Genomic DNA, 22,138 nt, shown 5'->3' on the forward strand with positions numbered 1-22,138 from the left:
GGACAAGACCTTTATGGATATAAAATAATAATAATAATAATAATAATAATAATAATAAATATTATTATTATTATTATTATTATTATTAGAGAGGAGTCCATGGCAGATCATTGCCACTGAACAAGACACTGTGAACCTTCGGCTACCTGCGGCAAGGCCAGCGCCTCTCGATTAGCAGCGCCAGGACTTCATCATGTTGTAGAGTGATGCATGCATGATGTTTGGGTGGGGGATAGCAATCGAAAGACGTTCTGGGGATGCCACAGTTAGAAGGACACAGTGGGATGTTTTTTTAAATTTTTTTAACATTCTAGGTGTGTTGAGATATAGCGAGATCTCAGATCATAACAAGGAACATTAAATTGGTGTCGGATAACTTCGATGCAATTCAAATTTCCATCATCTCTAAATATTAGAAAAACTGTAGACAAAATAGATTAGCACATTACTAAGGGAGGGCGAGATGTGGATGCTCACACCATGCCTTCGCTTTCATCTAAGAACATGACTCAACCCCCCACCCTTTATGAATCACCAAGCGATACAAACAGCAGCGGGATTTCTCAATAATCTTCCCTGTAAGGGTACCGTCACACATTGAAATTTCCATCGCTACGACGTTACGATTCGTGACGTTCTAGCGATATAGTTACGATATCGCTGTGTCTGACACGCTACTGCGATCAGACACCCTGCTGAGAATCGTACGTCGTAGCAGATCGTTTGGAACTTTCTTTCGTCGCTTGATCACCCGCTGACATCGCTGGATCGTTGTGTGTGACAGCGATCCAGCGATGTCTTCGCTTGTAACCAGGGTAAACATCGGGTAACTAAGCGCAGGGCCGCGCTTAGTAACCCGATGTTTACCCTGGTTACAAGCGTAAACGTAAAAAAACAAACCGTACATACTCACCCGTCGGTGTCCTTCAGGTCCCTTGCCGTCTGCTTCCTGCTCTGAGTTTGCCGGAAAGTGAGAGCAGATCACAGCGGTGCTGCGCTCTGCTCTCACTGTACGGCTGCACTCAAGCAGGAAGCAGACGGCAAGGGACCTGAAGGACACCGACGGGTGAGTATGTACTGTTTGTTTTTTTACGTTTACGCTGGTAACCAGGGAAAAACATCGGGTTACTAAGCGCGGCCCTGCGCTTAGTTACCCGATGTTTACCCTGGTTACCCGGGGACTTCGGCATCGCTCCAGCGCCGTGATTGCAACGTGTGACCGCAGTCTACGACGCTGGAGCGATGATTATACGACGCTGCGACGTCACGAATCGTGCCGTCGCAGCGATGAAAATTTCAATGTGTGACGGTACCCTAAGAACATAACACAGAGCTGACTCATCCGGCACCGATGGTGCGCTGCCGTGTAATGTCCCTCAATGCCATTAGATGGAGACACTGATAGGAAGCATTCTAACAAGATAATCCAGGCCAGACAGAAGATCAGATCTCACTGCTGATAACTCTAGATAATTAGTTCTAGAGAAAACACTAAAGAAAAGGAATCTTACAGGTGTAATAGTTATAATTGTATGCATTATGGGCCGCATTCATCATCTGCATTTTTCTTTTAAAGTCCCTTTTCGTTTTTGAGCTGCGGTATCCAATTACGTTTGAGCCAAATTCATCGAAATGGCGTACATAATTAATGAATTTTGTGCAAAGCCAAAAATTGTCTATTTTCCCTGCGTTTACCTGGTTTTGTGACAGAGCAGAAAAAGTTGCACATTTAACAACACGTTGCAAAAAATGCACCAAAATATATGGTACACAAAGTCACTCCTGGGAGGGGGAGACTGAAGTAGAGTTGTGCAAAGTCTTGCAACTTTGTGTTTTTTGTTTTGTTTTTTTAAGTCACATTTCATGAATTTGTCAAAAAATTTTCGGAAGTGCTACAATTAAACATAAAAAACAAAACACAAAACCATCTTGAAAAAAAAAGGGTCAAATAATTTGATAAATTTATTTCAAATCAATACGTCACCAACAGAGAGGCATTCATGCCAAAATACTTTCAGAATTGAAATGATGAATCAGGCCCTATTGGGATTTTTTGGATTTTGCTAAATTTACCCACAGCTAGTGGAGGTTTAACCCCTTCCCGCTGAGGCCAATTTTCTTTTCTGCGCTTTAGTTTTGGCTGCCCTTTTTCCAACACTCATAACTTGATTTTTCTAATGACATAGCCACATGAGGGCATGTGTTAGGAGGGGCAGGTTGCAGTTTTGAATGACACCATTCATTTTACCATATAATTTACTAAAAAACAATCCAATTAACATGAAAAAAAAAAAAAATAAAGTTTTGCCAGTTTTGAGTTTAGCTTTTAGTGTTTTGAAATCGGACGAGTTTCAAACATCAAGTTCTCTACCAAGAGCTTGAAACGCATTGGTTTTTCATTGCACACTTTTAATCTTACTAATAAACTATGAATTTTAACCACTCAAGTCAACACACCCGAAGCTGAACTGTCTACAATATTTCTCCATAATGTTTCACTCACATGACCGCTGCAGCCAATCGCTGGCCTCAGCACTGACCAACTGAGAATGGCGACTGGTTGTAACTTGAATGATGGATGATTGCTATAGGATTGGCCGAAAGCACCAAAACTCTGGGGGATTCAATAAGTAGTGGCAATATAATTCCTATTTTGGATGCAGTTTTTTGAGCCACAATCAGGAGTGGATTCATAAGGAAAGATAAATATTAAGCAAGGACTTCTACTTATTCTCCTTCTTGGATCCATTTGTGACTTTAACTCAATAAAGAAGATTAAAACTGCAGTGGTCTTTTTAGCCCAATAAAAGAAAAAAATATTTCTGCACATGCAGCCATCATCAGAAAATTATTATTTAAATCAAATTGTTGCATTAAAAGTATTTTTTAAATATTTTTAGATTTTTTTAAAAAAAAATAATTACAATCTGTATCAAAAATATAAATGTTCACACTAGCCACTGAGGCTTTTTTTTAGACCATCTTCCTTTTGTTTCAGGAAACAACACAAACATTAGCCACAATAATAAGATCCTGACCCTATATTTCATATAGAAGCATCTAAAGAGCACGTGCAAAGGTCAATGTGAAAGGAGGTGGGGATATAGACAGAGGTGACATCACCTATTGTGATTGGTGGATCTGGCATTATCAGCTGTGTATAGAGGCGTTAGCTGCAATGTAATCCTGCTTCTGATCATATGGAGCCTTGCTGAAAATTGGTCCAGTAAGGACCGGAAGTAGGAGTCTAAAACTTCCCAGTGACCACTGAAGATTGCAAGATTACCAATTTTTTTTTTTTTTTAATAAAAAAAAGTGATGAAAAAACAAAAAAAAACTTACGCAATTCTTTTTAGAAAAGTAAATGTAAAAAAAACAACCAGATTACGCCTCCTCTCAAAAGGTAAGCTATCTCAAGGACAACCCCTTCTGGTATAGAAACGGACTTTACCATCGGATGATCAGTATGGGTCCAGGTTTTCTAACCCCTGCAGGTCAAATTCAAATGAGGGTCCCTCTGCTCTGGCTCATACTCAGGTACTCAGGAGGGTCCTGAGCAGACAACCCCCCCGACACCTTGTGGTAATCGTAAGTCTATGATGTTAGGATAAGTTGTCTAGAAAAATGTAAAACCTTATGGGCAAACCTGATCCCTATGCCCTAACAGATGCACAGTTAGTAATTCTACTATTCTATTCTACTATTCTATTTCTAATTCTATTACCTGGTGTCAGTGTTCATTTAGTAGATGTGGACAGAGGTCAACAGAGCAAACAAAAGTAATTTTTTCGTTTGAACATACGTACAAATGCTTCTCACTAAATTAGATCATCATCAAAACATTAATTTATTTCAGTTCTTCAATACAAAAAGTGAAACTTGTTATATAGAGTCATTACAGAGTGATCTATTTCAACTGTTTATTTCTGTTAATGTTGATGATTATGGCTTACAGCCAATGAAAACCCAAAAGTCCTTATCTCAGTAAATTAGAATACTTTATAACACCAGCTTGAAAAATGATTTTAGAATCTGAAATGTTGGCCTACTGAAATGTATGTTCCGTATTGCATTGGGGATCCTTTTGTATCAATTACTGCATCAATGCAGCGTGGCATGGAGGTGATCAGCCTGTGGCACTGCTGAGGTGTTATGGAAACCCAGGTTGCTTTGATAGCAGCCTTCAGCTCGTCTGCATTGCTGGGTCTGGTGTCGCTCATCTTTGTCTTGACAATACCCCACAGATTCTGACATGACAATTCTAGCCCATGTCCTGGATAACTTTTTGATTATACTCTAATTTTGTGAGAAGCACTTGTATATTTACACACACACACACACACACACACACACACACATACATTATTAATAAAAAAGGAAAGATTTTGCCTTATAAATGGTTGTTTTATGTTGTCAGCAATGGAAACTTTAGTGGCTGCCTTTGGAAGCAGACAGTGGTTTATTTCTCTGTCACTGTCAGTCTTGAGACCTAGCAGCTTAGCTCCGTAACTATTATGTGGCCTCCCACAGTACTTAGCAATACGAGATCTGAAAACTAGTAAAATTCAGAGACCAATGGGAAAGTCCCATGCACCATTGATACATTCTATACAAACAGCTGAATTTTGAGGCTTAATTAAGACCAGATAAGGCCAAAACATTGCCTTGTCTTCCTATTATTGTGATTCTTTAATATGGAATAAAGATCAAAGATCTTTTAAGGATTATCTTCTGGTGCCTCGGGATTCTGGAATATTCTGATTTAGCTTTAGAGATGATTGGAGATCAAAACATCATATAAATCAAAACTGTTCAAGATTAGATCACTAAAGAAGTAAAGCAGTGAATTTGTAAATATAATATTTTATGAAGATTTAAAGGGAATCTAACAGCAGGTTTTTGCTATGTAATCTGAGGGCAGCATCAAGGATGTGTCACGTGTCAAGCTGTGTGGTGTGGTTTACATCATCAGGTGATTATCAATCCTGTGGCTAGCAGGCAGAAGCCTGACTCCGCCCCCTCCTGTCATAAGCAGCTCACTGTCTACAGAGAATGTACACAGAAAGCGTAGTGTGGGCGGGGTTAGCTTTCTCAGCTCTGCTGCAATGCTTCATCTAAATACTCTGATGTGAGAACTGCTGGACCCAGTAAATTAAGTGACATCACTGGATTCAGCTTCTCTTTGCCTACATCATACTGCTCTCAGAAGAGATAAAAAGACCGGGTGACAAAATCCCTTTAAAAAGGTATTCAAATTTTAAAAATACGTTTAGAAGGGCAGTTTTCAGTAATATTAGTACAGGGGTCTGTCAGTTATTTACAAAACGAGTTATCATAAGGATAGTTAAGCAGAAATTCTGAGAAAATTCAGTAAAACAAAAGAGAAAAAAAAAAAAGAAAAAGATTTACCACTCATTTCACAACCAAAGAGTTCAAAGCGCAGCGTGCAGCCTCTGTGACAGGTCACGGGGTAGACACGGATGTACTGTGCGGTGACAGGAGGACTCAAAATATTGGCCTTTCTGCCTTCATTGTCCAGGTTTCCATGGAAAATCTAAAAGGAAGAAACAAGAGTGTTTTTATTTAGAGACATTATACTAATCAGCTCTCACTTGGAGGAGATAATATTACTCAAAAAGCAATGCTTGCCACATAATACTCTGAGGTTTAGCACCTGCAATTAATTGTCAACACATGAAAAACATATTGCCCATGCAATTCAACATTTTTTTGATCCTGCTATAAAAGAGGATTTCAGTATTACCAACTAACTCGCTGTGACGGGGAATTTAAGAACACATAAGCTACTTCCTCCAGTGGAAAAAAATAAACAGACAAAAAAAAAACAACAAACAACCACAGACACACACAGATTAATTATCCTTAAGGTACCGTTACACTAAGCGACTTACCAACGATCACGACCAGCGATCGTGATCGTTGGTAAGTCGTTGTGTGGTCGCTGGGGAGCTGTCACACAGACAGCTCTCTCCAGCGACCAACGATCAGGGGAAAGACTTCGACATCGTTGAAACTGTCTTCAACGATGCCGAAGTCCCCCTGCAGCACCCGGGTAACCAGGGTAAACATCGGGTTACTAAGTGCAGGGCTTAGTAACCCGATATTTACCCTGGTTACCATTGTAAAAGTAAAAAAAAAAAACACTACATACTCACCTTCTGATGTCTGTCACGTACCCCGGCGTCCACGCGCTGCTGCAGAGAGCTTTCCCTGCACTGAATGTGTCAGCGGCGCCGGCAGTAACAGCGGTGACGTCACCGCTGTGCTCTGCTTTACGGCCGGCCGGCGCTCACACAGTCAGTGCAGAGAAAGCTCCCTGCAGCAGCGCGTGGACGCCGGGGGACGTGACAGACATCAGAAGGTGAGTATGTAGTGTTTTTTTTTTTACTTTTACAATGGTAACCAGGGTAAATATCGGGTTACTAAGCGCGGCCCTGCGCTTAGTAACCCGATGTTTACCCTGGTTACAAGTGAACACATCGCTGGATCGGTGTCACACACACCGATCCAGCGATGACAGCGGGTGAGCAGCGACGAAATAAAGGTCTGGACTTCTAGCTCTGACCAGCGATATCACAGCAGGATCCAGATCGCTGCTGCGTGTCAAACACAACGAGATCGCTATCCAGGACGCTGCAACGTCACTGCAACGTCACGGATCGTTGTCATTCTCGTTGAGTGTGACGGTACCTTTAGGATAGATCAATGTCTGACGACACCCAGCACCCCCAGATGCTCCATCTTCTGATAGTGGCCACGGCAGGGTACTGCACATCTGACTTCAAATGCTTTCAATAGGAGGCAGATGCGCGGTACCCTGCTGTGTCCACTATTCAGTAGACGGAGCAGCTCCACAATCGAACACTTTCAGATGGCAACCCCCAGAACAGCTGATCGGAAGGGTGCTGGATGTTAGACCCTGACTGATCAGCCATTAACGGCTGATCCGAAGGATAAATCATCACTGATAAAGTAGTGGAAAATCTCTTTAGCGGGAACCCATCATGCAAAAAAAAATAAAAAAATCTATTAACTTGCAGATATACGATTAATCTGCAGGTTAACAGTGATTTTTTTTTTTATATGACAGGTTCCCTTTAAATATGGATGACTCATGAGAGAGAAAGAAACATTGTTTTTCGTTTCTACATCCATCAAAAAACTGAGACATTTGAAAGCAGCCTTAGGCTATGTGCCCATGTTGCAGGTTTCTGTGCGGATTTTTCCACTCAGTTTTTGAAAAATCCGCAGATAAAACGCACTGGGTTTTACCTGCGGAATACCCGCCGATTTGCAGTGTTTTTTGTGTGGATTCCACCTGCGGTTTTACACCTGCGGATTCCTATTGAGGAGCAGGTGTAAAACGCTGCGGAATCCGCACAAAGAATTGACATGCTGTGGAAAATCAACTGCAGCGTTTCCGCGTGGTATTTTCAGCACCAATAGGTGATGTCACAGCTCCCCTTATTCACAATGGCCTCTCCACAGACCAATCAGATACAAAAGATATAGTGTCTGGATATGACCACTGAAGCTTTGTACATGTGTTATTTCCTGAAACAACAAGTAGTAACAGTTTTAAAAAGCCAAATTGCAAGAATTTGTTTCCCATTATTTTTAATACAAATTGTGATAAATAAATAGGCCATTTTCAAATGTACCTTCCTCTTAACTTTACACTAAATCAGCAGAAAAATTCCCACCTTGTCCTTTTTCTGTCCATCAACTTTGTAAAAGGTGAATTCATGTCCATCCACACTGTATGCCACCTTAAATTCCTTCACGTACTCTGCCTTGCCCATCCGACTGGCACCTTGAGTAATGATCCCAGAAACTCGTATCTGCCTCAAGAGATTAACCTACAGAAACATAGTAATACAGAAAGTGTAAGCACAAATAGAGATAGGAAGAGAAGTAAAAGAATTAAGTAATCATTAGGATTAGAGCAAACATGGCGGACCCCTGTACAAGACCTTTATATGAGTTCTATCATCTCCACCAGTACCGCTATAGCTCCTATAAACCACTTATTAGTTTAGTAACTTACATGTCATCTACTAGACAAAGAGTGTTTATGGCATCAAATCATCCTGCACTTTGGAATCTAACCATTCAGTTGAGGGAGTATTCGTTATTTTGTAATTTTCCACACATTTGCCGTTCATGCCCCATTTTTTTTTTTAAATGTCAGACAATCCTTTAAATGTATCTTACAAGGTCTGTGTGTAAGACAAGGCGATGGTACCCCTGAAGAGGCCCTGCGTGGTGCGGCATTAGAGCGGAAAGGCTGCCATCTACTGGCTAGATGGAACCATCCAGCACTGGAAGAGTTGCAGGGGGAACAAGTTCATGTGTGGGACACGGTCAGGTGCCTTAGATGATGAGGTTCCCGGATATAAAGTAACTGTGCACCAGTGGGATTTGGCGCCGAGGAGCAGTGGAACGTGGGCCGGAGATGGCACTGAAGCCAGTGTCACAGGCCTCAGAGGAGACCGTGCAACTGCAGGGTGCTGGCCACTGTTAGACAGTGCCCGAACGACGCCAGTGAGATCCAAAGACCCGACATTACTAGTCAAGACCAGAGAAGAGAACCAGATCTAAGCCAGACAAGAGTCAGAGCCCAGACTACCACGGTCAAGGTCCGAATCCCAAATCTGCGACGGTCAATGTTCAGAGGTAAGATGACGAACAGGAGCCGGAGCCCTCTTTCCCTTATGCTCAGGAGACACCCACCATCGGTCATGCACCAAGATCCAAGAGGAGACTTCCACCGGAGGAGGATGCTTGCAGCCGTCACTTCCTACACCAACATACGGTAGAGGGGTCGGCCTGGACAAGGATAACAGATGGGGTGAGAGTCGGCTGGGGTGAAGGAGGCTCAGCATTCCTTGATATACGTGCAATTAGTCAGGAGGACTTGTGGCAAAGCGGGAATACCCGGTGACCCCTGCTAGGTCCACTGTGTCAACATGAGCTAGCATAGCAAAGGAATGGGTGTACCACCCAGTTGAAGGAAGACTAGTAGAATCTTGTAAGAGACTTCTTCGATTATTCTGATTGAACTGTAAGACTTATTTGTGCTTTGCATTGCATAATCCACACACTACCACTATACCAGAAGCAATAAAGTTTTGTTTGCTCCGCCTTGTGCGTTGCATCCAGTCACATGCTAACATGTGTGCACAACTTAAAGAGTATACCGGTAATCCTATACAAAAGGGCTCCATGAAAGGAAATTGGAAATTGCATCTAATAGTGTGCCAAGATGGAGAGATGGTTGATGTGTAACTGAAGAACTGAAGCCAAGGCCATTATCTATAGGAAATAGTCAACCACAGCAGATGAGATTTAGTTTCACACAAACTAAACACTGAATTACAAATATTGATGTGGATGGTCAGTCCTTGAGAAGATGTTCAGATCAGCATTTTCCCGTCAGCACAATGCCTCATACCATAAGATTTATATTTTTGAAGAAAATGTCTTGTAAAGTTCTGCTCCACTGGTAAGTATAATACAAAGGATTACTCAGACACATTAGGGATATTTCACCCCCACCCCAAAGGAAAAAAAAAAAAAACTTGTTTGAATTTTTTTTGTAAACTAACAGTTGAGCTTTTTAAAGGGAAGGTGCCATCAAAAAAAATTTTTTTACAGAAATTGTAAAAATGTAAAGAATTAATGTTTACATTTTCTTAAAAATTATTATCATTTGTTTATAATTTAGTAAAATATGAAAAATAATTTGAAAAGTTTTGGAATTTCCACTTTTAAACACTAGGGGGAGCAGATGCTGAAATTTCAGAAAAACCTCGTGTACAACTAGCTCACATTACTGCACTGCAGTAATTATGGGCGGAGTCTGCTGACCTGTGTGATGTCTCCTCTCCTCCCCTTCTGGGTGTCTGCTAAGGGATAAGAGGATGATATTCAGGAACCCAGTGAGCAGCCATTTTGTTGGTGACTGCAGAGTAAGGCTGCCGTCACACTATCAGTATTTGGTCAGTATTTTACCTCAGTATTTGTAGCCAAAACTAGGAGTGGAACAATTAGAGGAGAAGTATAACAGACACATCTGCACCACTTCTGCATTTATCAGCCACTCCTGGTCTTGGCTTACAAATACTGAGGTAAAATACTGACCAAATACTGAATGTGTGACGGCAGCCTTAGGCTACTTGCACACTAGCGTTGTTGGCTGTACGTCGCAATGCGTCGTTCAGGAGATAAAACACATCCTGCAAAACACATCCTGCAAAGTTGTCTGCAGGATGTGTTTTTTCCCCATAGACTAACATTACCGACACATTGCGACGTATTGCCACAAGTCGCAACCACCGTGCGACGGTTGAGTCGTGTTTTGGCGGACCACCGCCACAAAAAAAATTACATGTAACGGTTTTTTTGTGCGTCGAGTCCGCCATTTTCAACCGTGCATGCGCAGCCGAAACTCCGCCCCCTCCTCCCCGGACCTTACAATGGGGCAGCGGAAGCGTCGTAAGACTACATCCGCTACCACGTCGGGCATTTCTTTCACAGCATGCGTCGGTACGTCGGCCCGACGCACTGCGACGGGCCCGTACTGACGCTAGTGTGAAAGCAGCCTTACACTGACAAGTAGACAGTCACCGAGGATGGCAGCCAGCAAGGATTCTGGGAGATATGTGGTGGAGGGAGCAGGGTGACCGCAGCGCAGAGTATTTCAGGAGAGCAGTGTGCTGGTCTATGGAGGGGGCACCATGTTCAGTGCGCAGAGCAGCCAGGGATTGTACATAGAGCACTGTCTTTTATACACATGGATGGACCGTCTGCTCCACAGAAATCCAGGAAACATTTCTGCGGATTGATGGCCTGTTCTGATCCAGACTTTGCATGCTAAGACCCCATTCCCCTCCTCAGATCCTGTCTTCTCCATCCTGTCCTGGTGATGTGTGAAAGTGAGACGACAGGCGAAGTACGGGGTGACGCTGGGAAGGAAATTTAGCCATATAGTAACAATAAAAATGAGACCCCTCTCTTCAGCAGCCTGACCAGCCCTGACTGCACCTAACTGGAGGTCATGCTGCCCCCTCTATTACCCCAGACCCGCGAGCAGGTGCTCAGCCAGAACCACCATAGAATGGGTCCGCTTTCTGAAGATAATACTGCCATAGTGTTCTCACATAATACTGCCATATAGCTCACACATAATACCGCCATATAGATCACACACAATACCATCAAATAGATCACACACAATACTGTCATACAGTTCTCACATACCACCATATAGAGCACACATAATACAGCCATATGGATCACACACAATACCATCATACAGTTCTCACATACCACCATATAGATCACACATAATACTGCCAGTGTTCTCACATAATACCACCATATAGATCACACATAATACCGCCAGTGTTCTCACATACCGCCATATAGATCACACATAATACTGCCAGTGTTCTCACATAATACCACCATATAGATCACACATAATACCGCCAGTGTTCTCACATAATACCACCATATAGATCACACATAATACCGCCAGTGTTCTCACATACCACCATATAGATCACACATAATACCGCCAGTGTTCTCACATACCGCCATATAGATCACACATAATACTGCCAGTGTTCTCACATAATACCACCATATAGATCACACATAATACTGCCAGTGTTCTCACATAATACCACCATATAGATCACACATAATACCGCCAGTGTTCTCACATACCGCCATATAGATCACACATAATACTGCCAGTGTTCTCACATAATACCACCATATGGATCACACATAATACCGCCAGTGTTCTCACATAATACCACCATATAGATCACACATAATACCGCCAGTGTTCTCACATACCACCATATAGATCACACATAATACCGCCAGTGTTCTCACATACCACCATATAGATCACACATAATACCGCCAGTGTTCTCACATACCGCCATATAGATCACACATAATACTGCCAGTGTTCTCACATAATACCACCATATAGATCACACATAATACCGCCAGTGTTCTCACATACCGCCATATAGATCACACATAATACTGCCAGTGTTCTCACATAATACCACCATATAGATCACACATAATACCGCCAGTGTTCTCACATAATACCACCATATAGATCACACATAATACCGCCAGTGTTCTCACATACCACCATATAGATCACACATAATACCGCCAGTGTTCTCACATACCGCCATATAGATCACACATAATACTGCCAGTGTTCTCACATAATACCACCATATAGATCACACATAATACTGCCAGTGTTCTCACATAATACCACCATATAGATCACACATAATACCGCCAGTGTTCTCACATACCGCCATATAGATCACACATAATACTGCCAGTGTTCTCACATAATACCACCATATAGATCACACATAATACCGCCAGTGTTCTCACATAATACCACCATATAGATCACACATAATACCGCCAGTGTTCTCACATACCACCATATAGATCACACATAATACCGCCAGTGTTCTCACATACCGCCATATAGATCACACATAATACTGCCAGTGTTCTCACATAATACCACCATATAGATCACACATAATACCGCCAGTGTTCTCACATACCGCCATATAGATCACACAATACTGCCAGTGTTCTCACATAATACCACCATATAGATCACACACAATACCACCGTATAATTCTCACAATACTGATCAAGCATAATCACCACCATACAGATCACATAATACCGTCATATAGATCTCACATAATGCCATAATACAGCATGACCCCTGCAGCTCCTGTTATCGCATGCATTGAGTTGTGTGTGTAATGGGGAAAGATATGCAGGGGGGAGAGGAGTGCCTGAGAGGATTAGATACACGGTTCACCAGACAGTATCACACAGGATAGGATTAGATACATGGCTCAGCAGTCAGTATCACACAGGAGAGGATTAGATACACGGCTCAGCAGTCAGTATCACACAGGAGAGGATTAGATACACGGCTCAGCAGTCAGTATCACACAGGAGAGGATTAGATACACGGCTCAGCAGTCAGTATCACACAGGAGAGGATTAGATACACGGCTCAGCAGTCAGTATCACACAGGAGAGGATTAGATACACGGCTCAGCAGTCAGTATCACACAGGAGAGGATTAGATACACGGCTCAGCAGTCAGTATCACACAGGATAAGATTAGATACACAGCTCAGAAGACAGTATCACACAGGAGAGGATTAGATACACGGCTCAGCAGTCAGTATCACACAGGAGAGGATTAGATACACGGCTCAGCAGTCAGTATCACACAGGAGAGGATTAGATGCACGGCTCAGCACAGTATCACACGAGAGGATTAGATACACGGCTCAGCAGACAGTATCACAGGATAGGATTAGATACACGGCTCAGTAGTCAGTATCACACAGGATAAGATTAGATACACAGCTCAGAAGACAGTATCACACAGGAGAGGATTAGATACACGGCTCAGCAGTCAGTATCACACAGGAGAGGATTAGATACACGGCTCAGCAGTCAGTATCACACAGGATAGAATTAGATGCATGGCTCAGCATAGTATCACAGTATAGGATTAGATGCATGGCTCAGCAGACAGTATCGCACAGTATAGGATTAGATACACGGCTCAGCATAGTATCACACAGGATAGAATTAGATGCATGGCTCAGCATAGTATCACAGTATAAAATTAGATGCATGGCTCAGCAGACAGTATCACACAGTATAGGATTAGATACATGGCTCAGCATAGTATCACAGTATAGGATTAGATGCATGGCTCAGCAGACAGTATCACACAGTATAGGATTAGATACACGGCTCAGCATAGTATCACACAGGAGAGGATTAGGTACAGGGCACAGCAGACAGTATCATACAGGAGAGGATTAGGTACATGGCACAGCAGACTATCATACAGGAGAGGATTAGATACATGGCTCAGCACAGTGTAGTGATAGATACACGGTCTGATGTCCTTGATCAGTGGCTGCAGTGAGAGGCAGGGTCGGGTCGGAGCAGCACAGAGATTCTCCCCCTCCCCCCCGTTACCTCTCTGCAGCTCCTGATAGAGGACATCAGACCCCAGCACTTCACCCTCTCTAGCGATTCTAGAGATTGAGCCAGGGCACCAGGCAGCAGAGGACAGGGAACGGCCGACTGCTGACAGTGTGAAAGGAGAGGCAGCTGGAGCTGCCCCTCCAACAGCACAGCTCTCAGTCACAGTGGAGCTCACACACTGTGGGCTGAAGAAACATGGCGCCGACCTCCTGCCTCTGCTGTGATGTGGAGACAGCCCAGGGGGCGTGGCCAGATCAGAGCAGGAGATAACGCGGTCGGCTCCCGACTGCTGAGTCCTATGCACAGGGCTGCCGTAAATGCAGAGTGTAAATGTCGTGCTGGGACTCTTACACTCCTGCAAAGCAAAATGGCGGCGCCCAGTGGCTGCAAAAATTATTAATAATAAAAAAGATATTAAGGTTAAAAAAAATAATTTTGTATTAAAGATAATTGTTTATATAAACAATCATTTTTAATACAAAAACAAAATTGCGGCACCTTTCCTTTAAGTAAAATCAGGAGGTAGCCTCCATATTTGAGGAAAACTGGATAACTTGCTGACCACTGAGATCTCCAGGGATACCGAGAATAGGGCTTTGTAGTTCCGAGCAGTACGGCCGAGAACAATCAGCAAGATCTCCCCTTATCCAATGAAAAAGAGCATACGTTTTATCTCTGTATGTGGCAAAAAAGTGACTAACCCAAGACAGAAAAATTAAGTAAACTCAATCTTTGTACTTGAAATAAGAAAGAAATAGTGATGCGGCACTCACCCAGTTGCTGTAAAAACGTAGTCCTTTATTAAACCATCATGGGTTTTAGACACAGTTCATAGGACAAGCAGGTAAATGGAGGAATGCAGGGAAGGAAGACGGATGATGGTCGTTTTGCGTGCTTGACGCTTCAACTTGACCTGTTGAAGCGTCAAGCACACAAAACGGCCGTCGTCGGTCTTTCTTCCCCACATTCCTCCGTTTACCTGCTTGTGCTGTGAACTGTGTCTAAAACCCATGATGGTTTAATAAAGGACTACGCTTTTACAGCAACTGGGTGAGTGCCGCATCACTATTTCGTTCTTATTTCATGTCCCATGTACTTTCTGATGCTGAGCGCCGAACATCTATTGCCGAATACCGACAGTTTTCAGCAACAATAGGATCCTCATCCATACTCATGTGGTCTCATTGCCTTAGTGCCTTTCATTTGCTTTTCTCATTTTTTGCATCAATCTTTGTACTGAGTGAGGCACGGGACTTTAAATAGAGATTTTAGATCAGGAATAAAAATGACCACAACGTGACGACACGAAACTACAGCCACAAGAGCAAAATATTAGTACACCAATAGAATGTCCAAAACAGTGACAAGGGACCCTCCCAATAACAGGGATTTCCAGCAGACCCCCAGGGAGAATGCTCTGTGACTAACATGGCGGACAGCGACAGAAGAGCAGTCAGTACAGATTCGCCCTGGTCCTCGTACAGCGTCACAGGAACTACACACCATCACCTCAAATCCTCACCCATGGCACTTACCGTATGCCAAACATTGATTCTCCACTCCACTCATGCCCTAATGAGCTACCACCTTGTTTTGTGAACGGTCTAATCTCAAAGCCTACAAAAAGACAACGAAGTGCGAAGAGATGAAGTGGCTCCTCTGTCCATTTGACAAGAAAGGTTTCTGATAGCAGAAGGTTGTTCACGTTTGTGAGCCATAACTGCAATGTCAGGCCGGATTAGCAGGTTCACGTCATCCTCGAGGGTTGCTTCAGATGCGGACATGTTGATCTTACTACGGTATATTTGCGCACACACATGGAAGCATAATGAGCATTATACAAAAGGGAAAACACAATGTACTAAGAAAATGACAAACAACGCCCACTGAAAATAATACAGTTTATTCCTGCTGCCAGAACCATGTGTAGTCGCATCAACCGGAGACAGATTTTATTATTGATGCCGTGTAGGCTTTACTCTGAAGTGCTAGACAAATAGGAGGAGAACTGTCGAGGGGAGAACACCACAAGTAACTGAGCCATTCTCAAAATTCATGCTGCCCATTATCCGGTTCCTTTTAAAAGGCAAATTGGTCACAGGTTTTTTCAAGCAAATCTGAGAGCAGCATGATGTGGGGGCAGAGACCCAAAATCCAGATATGTATCGTTTACTGAGCTGCTTGCTGTAAAATCACTGATTTATCAGCAGCAGATCATCATTAGAGGACTAGAAAAACTGATGCCATGTAGTCCTCCATTTCATGAGCTCTGTATAACCCCGCCCTCAGCACTGATTTGCAGGTTTCTGCATGTGTACACAGAAAGCAACCCATCAGTGGTGTGGGCGGGGTTATACAGAGCTCAGCATTCAGAGAACTGCTAGATCTGCAACAGATAAAACTGATTTTATCAAAATTGCAGCACACAGAAGTATGACACATTGCTGGAATCACGCTACATCAGCGACAGGTTCCCTTTAACTATCTTTGACATTCTGTCCCCCTTCTTACTATAATAAACACATATATACCTGAATCCATGGATGCTTGTCATAGCTACTTGCCGTCCATGCATTGACTAATCCTTTATTGTTCAATCGAGCCAGATTAGGGCCCCAGCGCTGTAGGCCAAGGAAACCATGGTACAAGGAAGAAGATGTGATCTGGGCATCGGATATAGCACCACCCTCCATTCCTAATGCATTTGCGCAACCTAGGTAATTAAACGTATTGGATTAGAGGAAAATCACTGCACAAATGTACAATATTAGACAAGCAAATCTACTCATTGAATAGCTTTTCAAATGTATTTTTTGTAACAGAGTTTCATTTAAAATTTGACATCATTTGTCTTAAATAGCCTCTGTGCTGCACTGTCTATGGCTGGCTGCAGAATTATCTAAAAATCAATACATTACAATATTTTTTGGTAACTTCTTTATTAGACAGCACTGCATGACATAATTATACACTGTAGCCAGCTGATTATAGAAATCACACTGCGGAAAGACACCAACAATAGATTTTACACCGCCAGGGAAGTTTTAATTAACAGGAAAAATGTTTTTCCTATTTTCTGCTGTCTAAACCTGGGATGAGTCTTATGGTAAGGCGAGTCTTATAGTCTAAAAAGTAGGGTTGTCCTAACAGAAAAGAATTACAAACTACCAAAACAAACAAAATGAAAATCACTTACGAATTTGGCACCCTTTTCCAATAAATGGTGAGACGCATTTACAGCTGTAATCATTAATAAGATTTTGGCAAACTCCTCCATTTTTACAAGGATATGAAGAACAATGATTCTCACCTAGGACAAATATTTAAGTCAGAAATAAAAAAACAAGAAACAGTATCCTCACCAACATGACAAATTATTATAATATATTCTATATACATATATAACACAAAAAATACAATATATATACCGTATATACTCGTGTATAAGCCAAGTTTTTCAGGACTTTTTTTGTGCTGAAAACGCCCCCTCGGCTTATACACAAGTCATTGTCCCAGAAGCTGGAGGGGGAGCGGCGGAGCAGCGGGTCACAGGAGGCAGGAGCCAGCGGCTGCGGCTAAAGCCTGTGCCCGCTGCTAAAGAGAAATGAACATTCACTGTTCCTGGCAATGAATATTCATTTCTCTTCTAGCACGCACAGCCTCAGGGCTGGATTCCTCGCATCATCTTGTTCCGGCTTCCAGCAGCTCCTGCGGCCAAGCGATCACATGTCCCCGGTGAGTGGAGCAAGGTGAATATTCATTATCTTAATTAGAGGGGATACGTGATCGCTCAGCCGCAGGAGCGGCTGGTAGCCAGAACAAGATGCTTTGAGGACACGCTAGGAAGGCAAGTAGGAGTTTTTGTTTTTTTATGCTTTTCTCATGGGGGGCCATGCATTCAAGGATAGGGATGAGAAACTGTGCATACAAGGATAGGGATGAGGAACTGTGCATACAAGGATAGGGATGAGGAACCGTGCATACAAGGATAGAGATGAGGGACTGTGCATACAAGGATAGGGATGAGGAACCGTGCATACAAGGATAGGGATGAGGAACCGTGCATACAAGGATAGGGATGATGAGCCATGCAGACAAGGATGGGGATGAGGAGCCATGCAGACAAGGATAGGGATGAGGAGCCATGCAGACAAGGATGGGGATGAAAAGCCATGCATACAAGGATGGGGATAAGGAGCCATGCAGACAAGGATACGGAAGATGAACCATACATACAAGGACAGAGATGAGGGGACAATGCATACAAGGATAGGGATGAGGAGCCATGCATACAAGGATAGGGATGAGGAGCCATGCAGACAAGGATGGCGATAAGGAGCTATGCAGACAAGGATACGGATGATGAACCATGCATACAAGGACAGAGATGAGGGGACAATGCATACCAGGCTTATACTTGAGTCAATATGTTTTCCCACTTTTTCGTGGCAAAATTAGGTGCCTTGGCTTGTACATGAGTATATACGGTCTGTAATATAAAAATACATATACATGCACACAAACAACAGTATAATGTCTAATATGGTACCTACATATAGTAAAGGAAATAAACAAAAAAGTAAACGCAGTTATAACTTGTTCATCTTCAAGACTTTGTGTGTTACGGAGGGAAGTGGTCTTCCTGAAGCCTACAGACAATAGTCATCCATTGCTTCCTAATCCGCTCCATTTTGCAGTGTATTTAAAGGGAACCTGTCACCCCGTTTTTTCCGTATGAGATAAAAATACTGTTAAATAGGGCCTGAGCTGTGCATTACAATAGTGTATTTTGTGGACCCCGATTCCCCACCTATGCTGCCGAAATACGTTACCAAAGTAGCCATTTTCGCCTGTCAATCAGGCTGGTCTGGTCAGATGGGCGTGGTGTCTTCCCCCAGATCTTGCTTATTTTTCCGTTGGTGGCGTAGTGGTTTGCGCATGCCCAAGTCCAGAATCCACTGCACAGGGAAGGGAAAAGAGCGCGATCTGCGCTATTCCCCCCGTGATCGGTGCGGGCGGCCATCTTCCTGTGGCCGCGCGTGCGCAGATGGAGCGCTCTGCTGCCCGGGGCTTCAGGAAAATGGCCACGGGATGCCGCGCGTGCGCAGATGGAGATCGCGGCGGCCATTTTCCTGAAGCAGAGTTCGCATGCCCTATTTAACAGTATTTTTATCTCATACGGAAAAAACGGGGTGACAGGTTCCCTTTAATTAGGGCAGACCTGGGAACAGACAGGTATCCGGCCCAAGCCAGCTGATGATGGGCTAGTAGCAGTGTCTCTCCTCCCCCACAACTAAGTCACTGGTATCTGCAAGCATTATTATTATTTATTGTTATAGCGCCATTTATTCCATGGCGCTCTACATGTAAGGAGGGGTATACATAATAAAAACAAGTACAATAATCAGCCTTATGAAGTAGATATCGGTGAAGACAAATAGGTGGAACAAGAAGCAGTCTGTTCCTTCTTCCACCTTTTGCCCTGGACTTCTGAGCCGCAATGACGTCACTAGATTGTGCCTGATGTACGGAGCCGGAGGCCAACTCAATGCACAGACCAAAGTAGCATACTGTGAAAGGAGAAGGAAAACCAGCACTAAACAAACACATACCTCCACGCGAGCATAGAATTCAGCTTGTGGACAGATTGCTTCTTCCATTGAAGACTCACAGGTGCATGTGGACACCCCAGCAGATGAGCGTATTCAGATATGCAGGATAGAAGATTAACGGTGGCACTCCATGGACATTGATATAAATATAAATTATTTATTAGTTGCATAAAAAAGAAGACATGGAGGCGGGGGACCGTGCAGACTACGACCATTTCGCATGCACATTACGCTTCAAAGGGTCCGGGTATCACCATTCATCTTCTATCCTGCACAAACGAAAGTAGTACATGGGGATAGGTGGGTAGTTCTATTTATTTTTTGTCAGACAGGAATTGGGAAAAATTGTGGGGACATTACACTGTTGGTGGGGAGCAGCAGAGGTCATCATATTGTGTGTGGCGGGTGGATGAGGTGAGGACCATCAGAGTGTGCGGAGGGTGGATGTGAGGTCCAAAATACTGTGCTGGAGGCTGCAGGAGCATCATTTTGTGGGTGGATGGCTAGGGGCATCACACGGTGTGGGGACTGGTTTATCAAGGTCCAAAGGCAGAATAATAGGAGGCGTATGATTAAACTGCTTCATATAAACACCAGTAAATTATATGGCTTTTATTAGCTGCAACTGGTCAGAATATACATTTATACATTACAAAAAGTCAGATTGTAACATGTATTAGCAGTAGCATTTGCTAAACAGATTCAATTCTGTTCAAAATGAAGTACTCTCTCCCCCAAGAGTCTCTCATGGGGCCCCTTTGTGAAAATGAATTGCCAACCCCTCAATTAGGGGATCAGGCATTATTTTAGAGGTTAAAGGGGTTGTCCGGTCTTTTACTAAGAGTCTGCACAGAGGCATGTCCGCCAACATCTCTCAGATTCCTGGTGGCTTAGGAGTGGATGACACCTAACATTGCTTATTGCGTTGTCTACTTACATGGAGAATTTCAAGATTAAAAGGTCAGAGATAATTATTATTATTTGAATTACTAACTTATTATTCACATGCACCGGCAACAACATTCAACAACTAATGGGAAAACAAAGAAATGCCATAGACTCACTATGGAAAAAGCAATAATGCCAAGAGGCAGACTACCAGGTAAGACATCCTAAAATTATAGAAAATTGGATCAGCAGACTTTCCAGATCATAATATTTGCACTAAATGTTTTATAAAGATGAAAACCTTAAAATTTGAAAAAAAAATCTCAAATTGGAGTTTTTAAGCAAAACAAGTTGGCAATGCTTCATGTGAAAACTAAAAATCCCTCAACTTCACATTTTGCCTGAAGTAAAACAATCATGCTCAGTTAAATGCCAACTACAAATCGCCACTTCAGGAATTAATCTGAAGGTCGTTAAAAAAAAAAGTTTATTTTTCAGGACTGTGAACTCTAATCTCCAGCGGATTGTGGGAGTCATAGATTTAGTTCAGTCAGATTGTCCTCCTGTGGCCCTGGGCACATACTGTAATCATTTCACATCATTACCGGCCCCAGGAAAAGCTGCAGATAGTTTATGTTTGGAAAGATTTTTCTTTGCACATTCCTTGACTAAAACCCTCTGGAGTTTCTCACAAGAGACGAAACGTAAACTAAGAAAACACAGTGTGGACAGCGTTACTACTTTTCAAGTGCAATTTTTGCCAATTACCACTGATTTTCAGATCAACGTTGCAATTATGGAGATATGAACCTGTCACCAGTTACCCCTAGAATAAAACTGCCTGCCTCTTATTCTGCATATATAATATTTTTAATAGACACAATTGGCAATTTTAAAGTGATTTTTTTTTTTTTTTTTTTTTTAAACACAGCTTAATGACAGAGTTTCTGCATAGCTTCTGCAATTGCATCTAATGTTCTCCTCATTTGCTCTAAAAAATTAAATTAATTATTTTCCAATTGTCAATGCGATTCATTTTTTTTTTACACTTTCCTATAGGATTTATAATTGTTCTCCCATGTGCATAGACTAGAAACCTTCACATATAGAAGCAATGTAAGTGTGCACATGGCAGCAGTTCGGACAAAACCAAAAGGAAGTTAGAACCCACCGTGACTGGAGACTGAGGCATTATCGGGATGTTTTATAAGGTCAACTCCAACCCATGTACCATGTCCGGTACTATATATACCGTATTTTTCGCTTTGTAAGACGCTCCGGATTATAAGACGCACCCCAAATTTTGAGGAGAAAAATAGGAAAAAACTTTTTTCAATAAATTGGTGGGGCGTCTTATAATCCATGCGTCTTATTACTTACCAGGGGTTGTGGCTGTGGTGGATCAGGGTCCCAGGGTCGTTTCTGGAGGCAGGAGTGGAGCATTGCTGCAGGCTGGGATGAGGGGGTCTGCAGGGGGCTCCTGTGCTGCAGGCTGGGATGAGGGGTCTGCAGGGGGCTCCTGTGC

General features: G+C 42.8%; 1 protein-coding gene across 2 annotated transcripts in view; it reads right to left on the bottom strand.

The window, feature by feature from the left end:
* MFGE8 (milk fat globule EGF and factor V/VIII domain containing) overlaps positions 1-22,138 on the bottom strand; it is a 74,228-nt gene that overhangs the window by 11,684 nt on the left and 40,406 nt on the right. For both annotated transcript variants that reach the window (XM_077263464.1, XM_077263463.1), the window contains exons 4-7: positions 17,310-17,423; positions 16,645-16,826; positions 7,725-7,880; positions 5,410-5,554 (exon numbers count right to left, since the gene is read on the bottom strand). In XM_077263464.1, coding sequence (XP_077119579.1) covers positions 5,410-5,554; positions 7,725-7,880; positions 16,645-16,826; positions 17,310-17,423 — 597 coding nt within the window. The remainder of the gene's footprint in view (positions 1-5,409; positions 5,555-7,724; positions 7,881-16,644; positions 16,827-17,309; positions 17,424-22,138) is intronic.

The sequence above is a fragment of the Ranitomeya variabilis genome, chromosome 5, assembly GCF_051348905.1.
Source record: "Ranitomeya variabilis isolate aRanVar5 chromosome 5, aRanVar5.hap1, whole genome shotgun sequence".
Classification (NCBI taxonomy): domain Eukaryota; kingdom Metazoa; phylum Chordata; class Amphibia; order Anura; family Dendrobatidae; genus Ranitomeya; species Ranitomeya variabilis.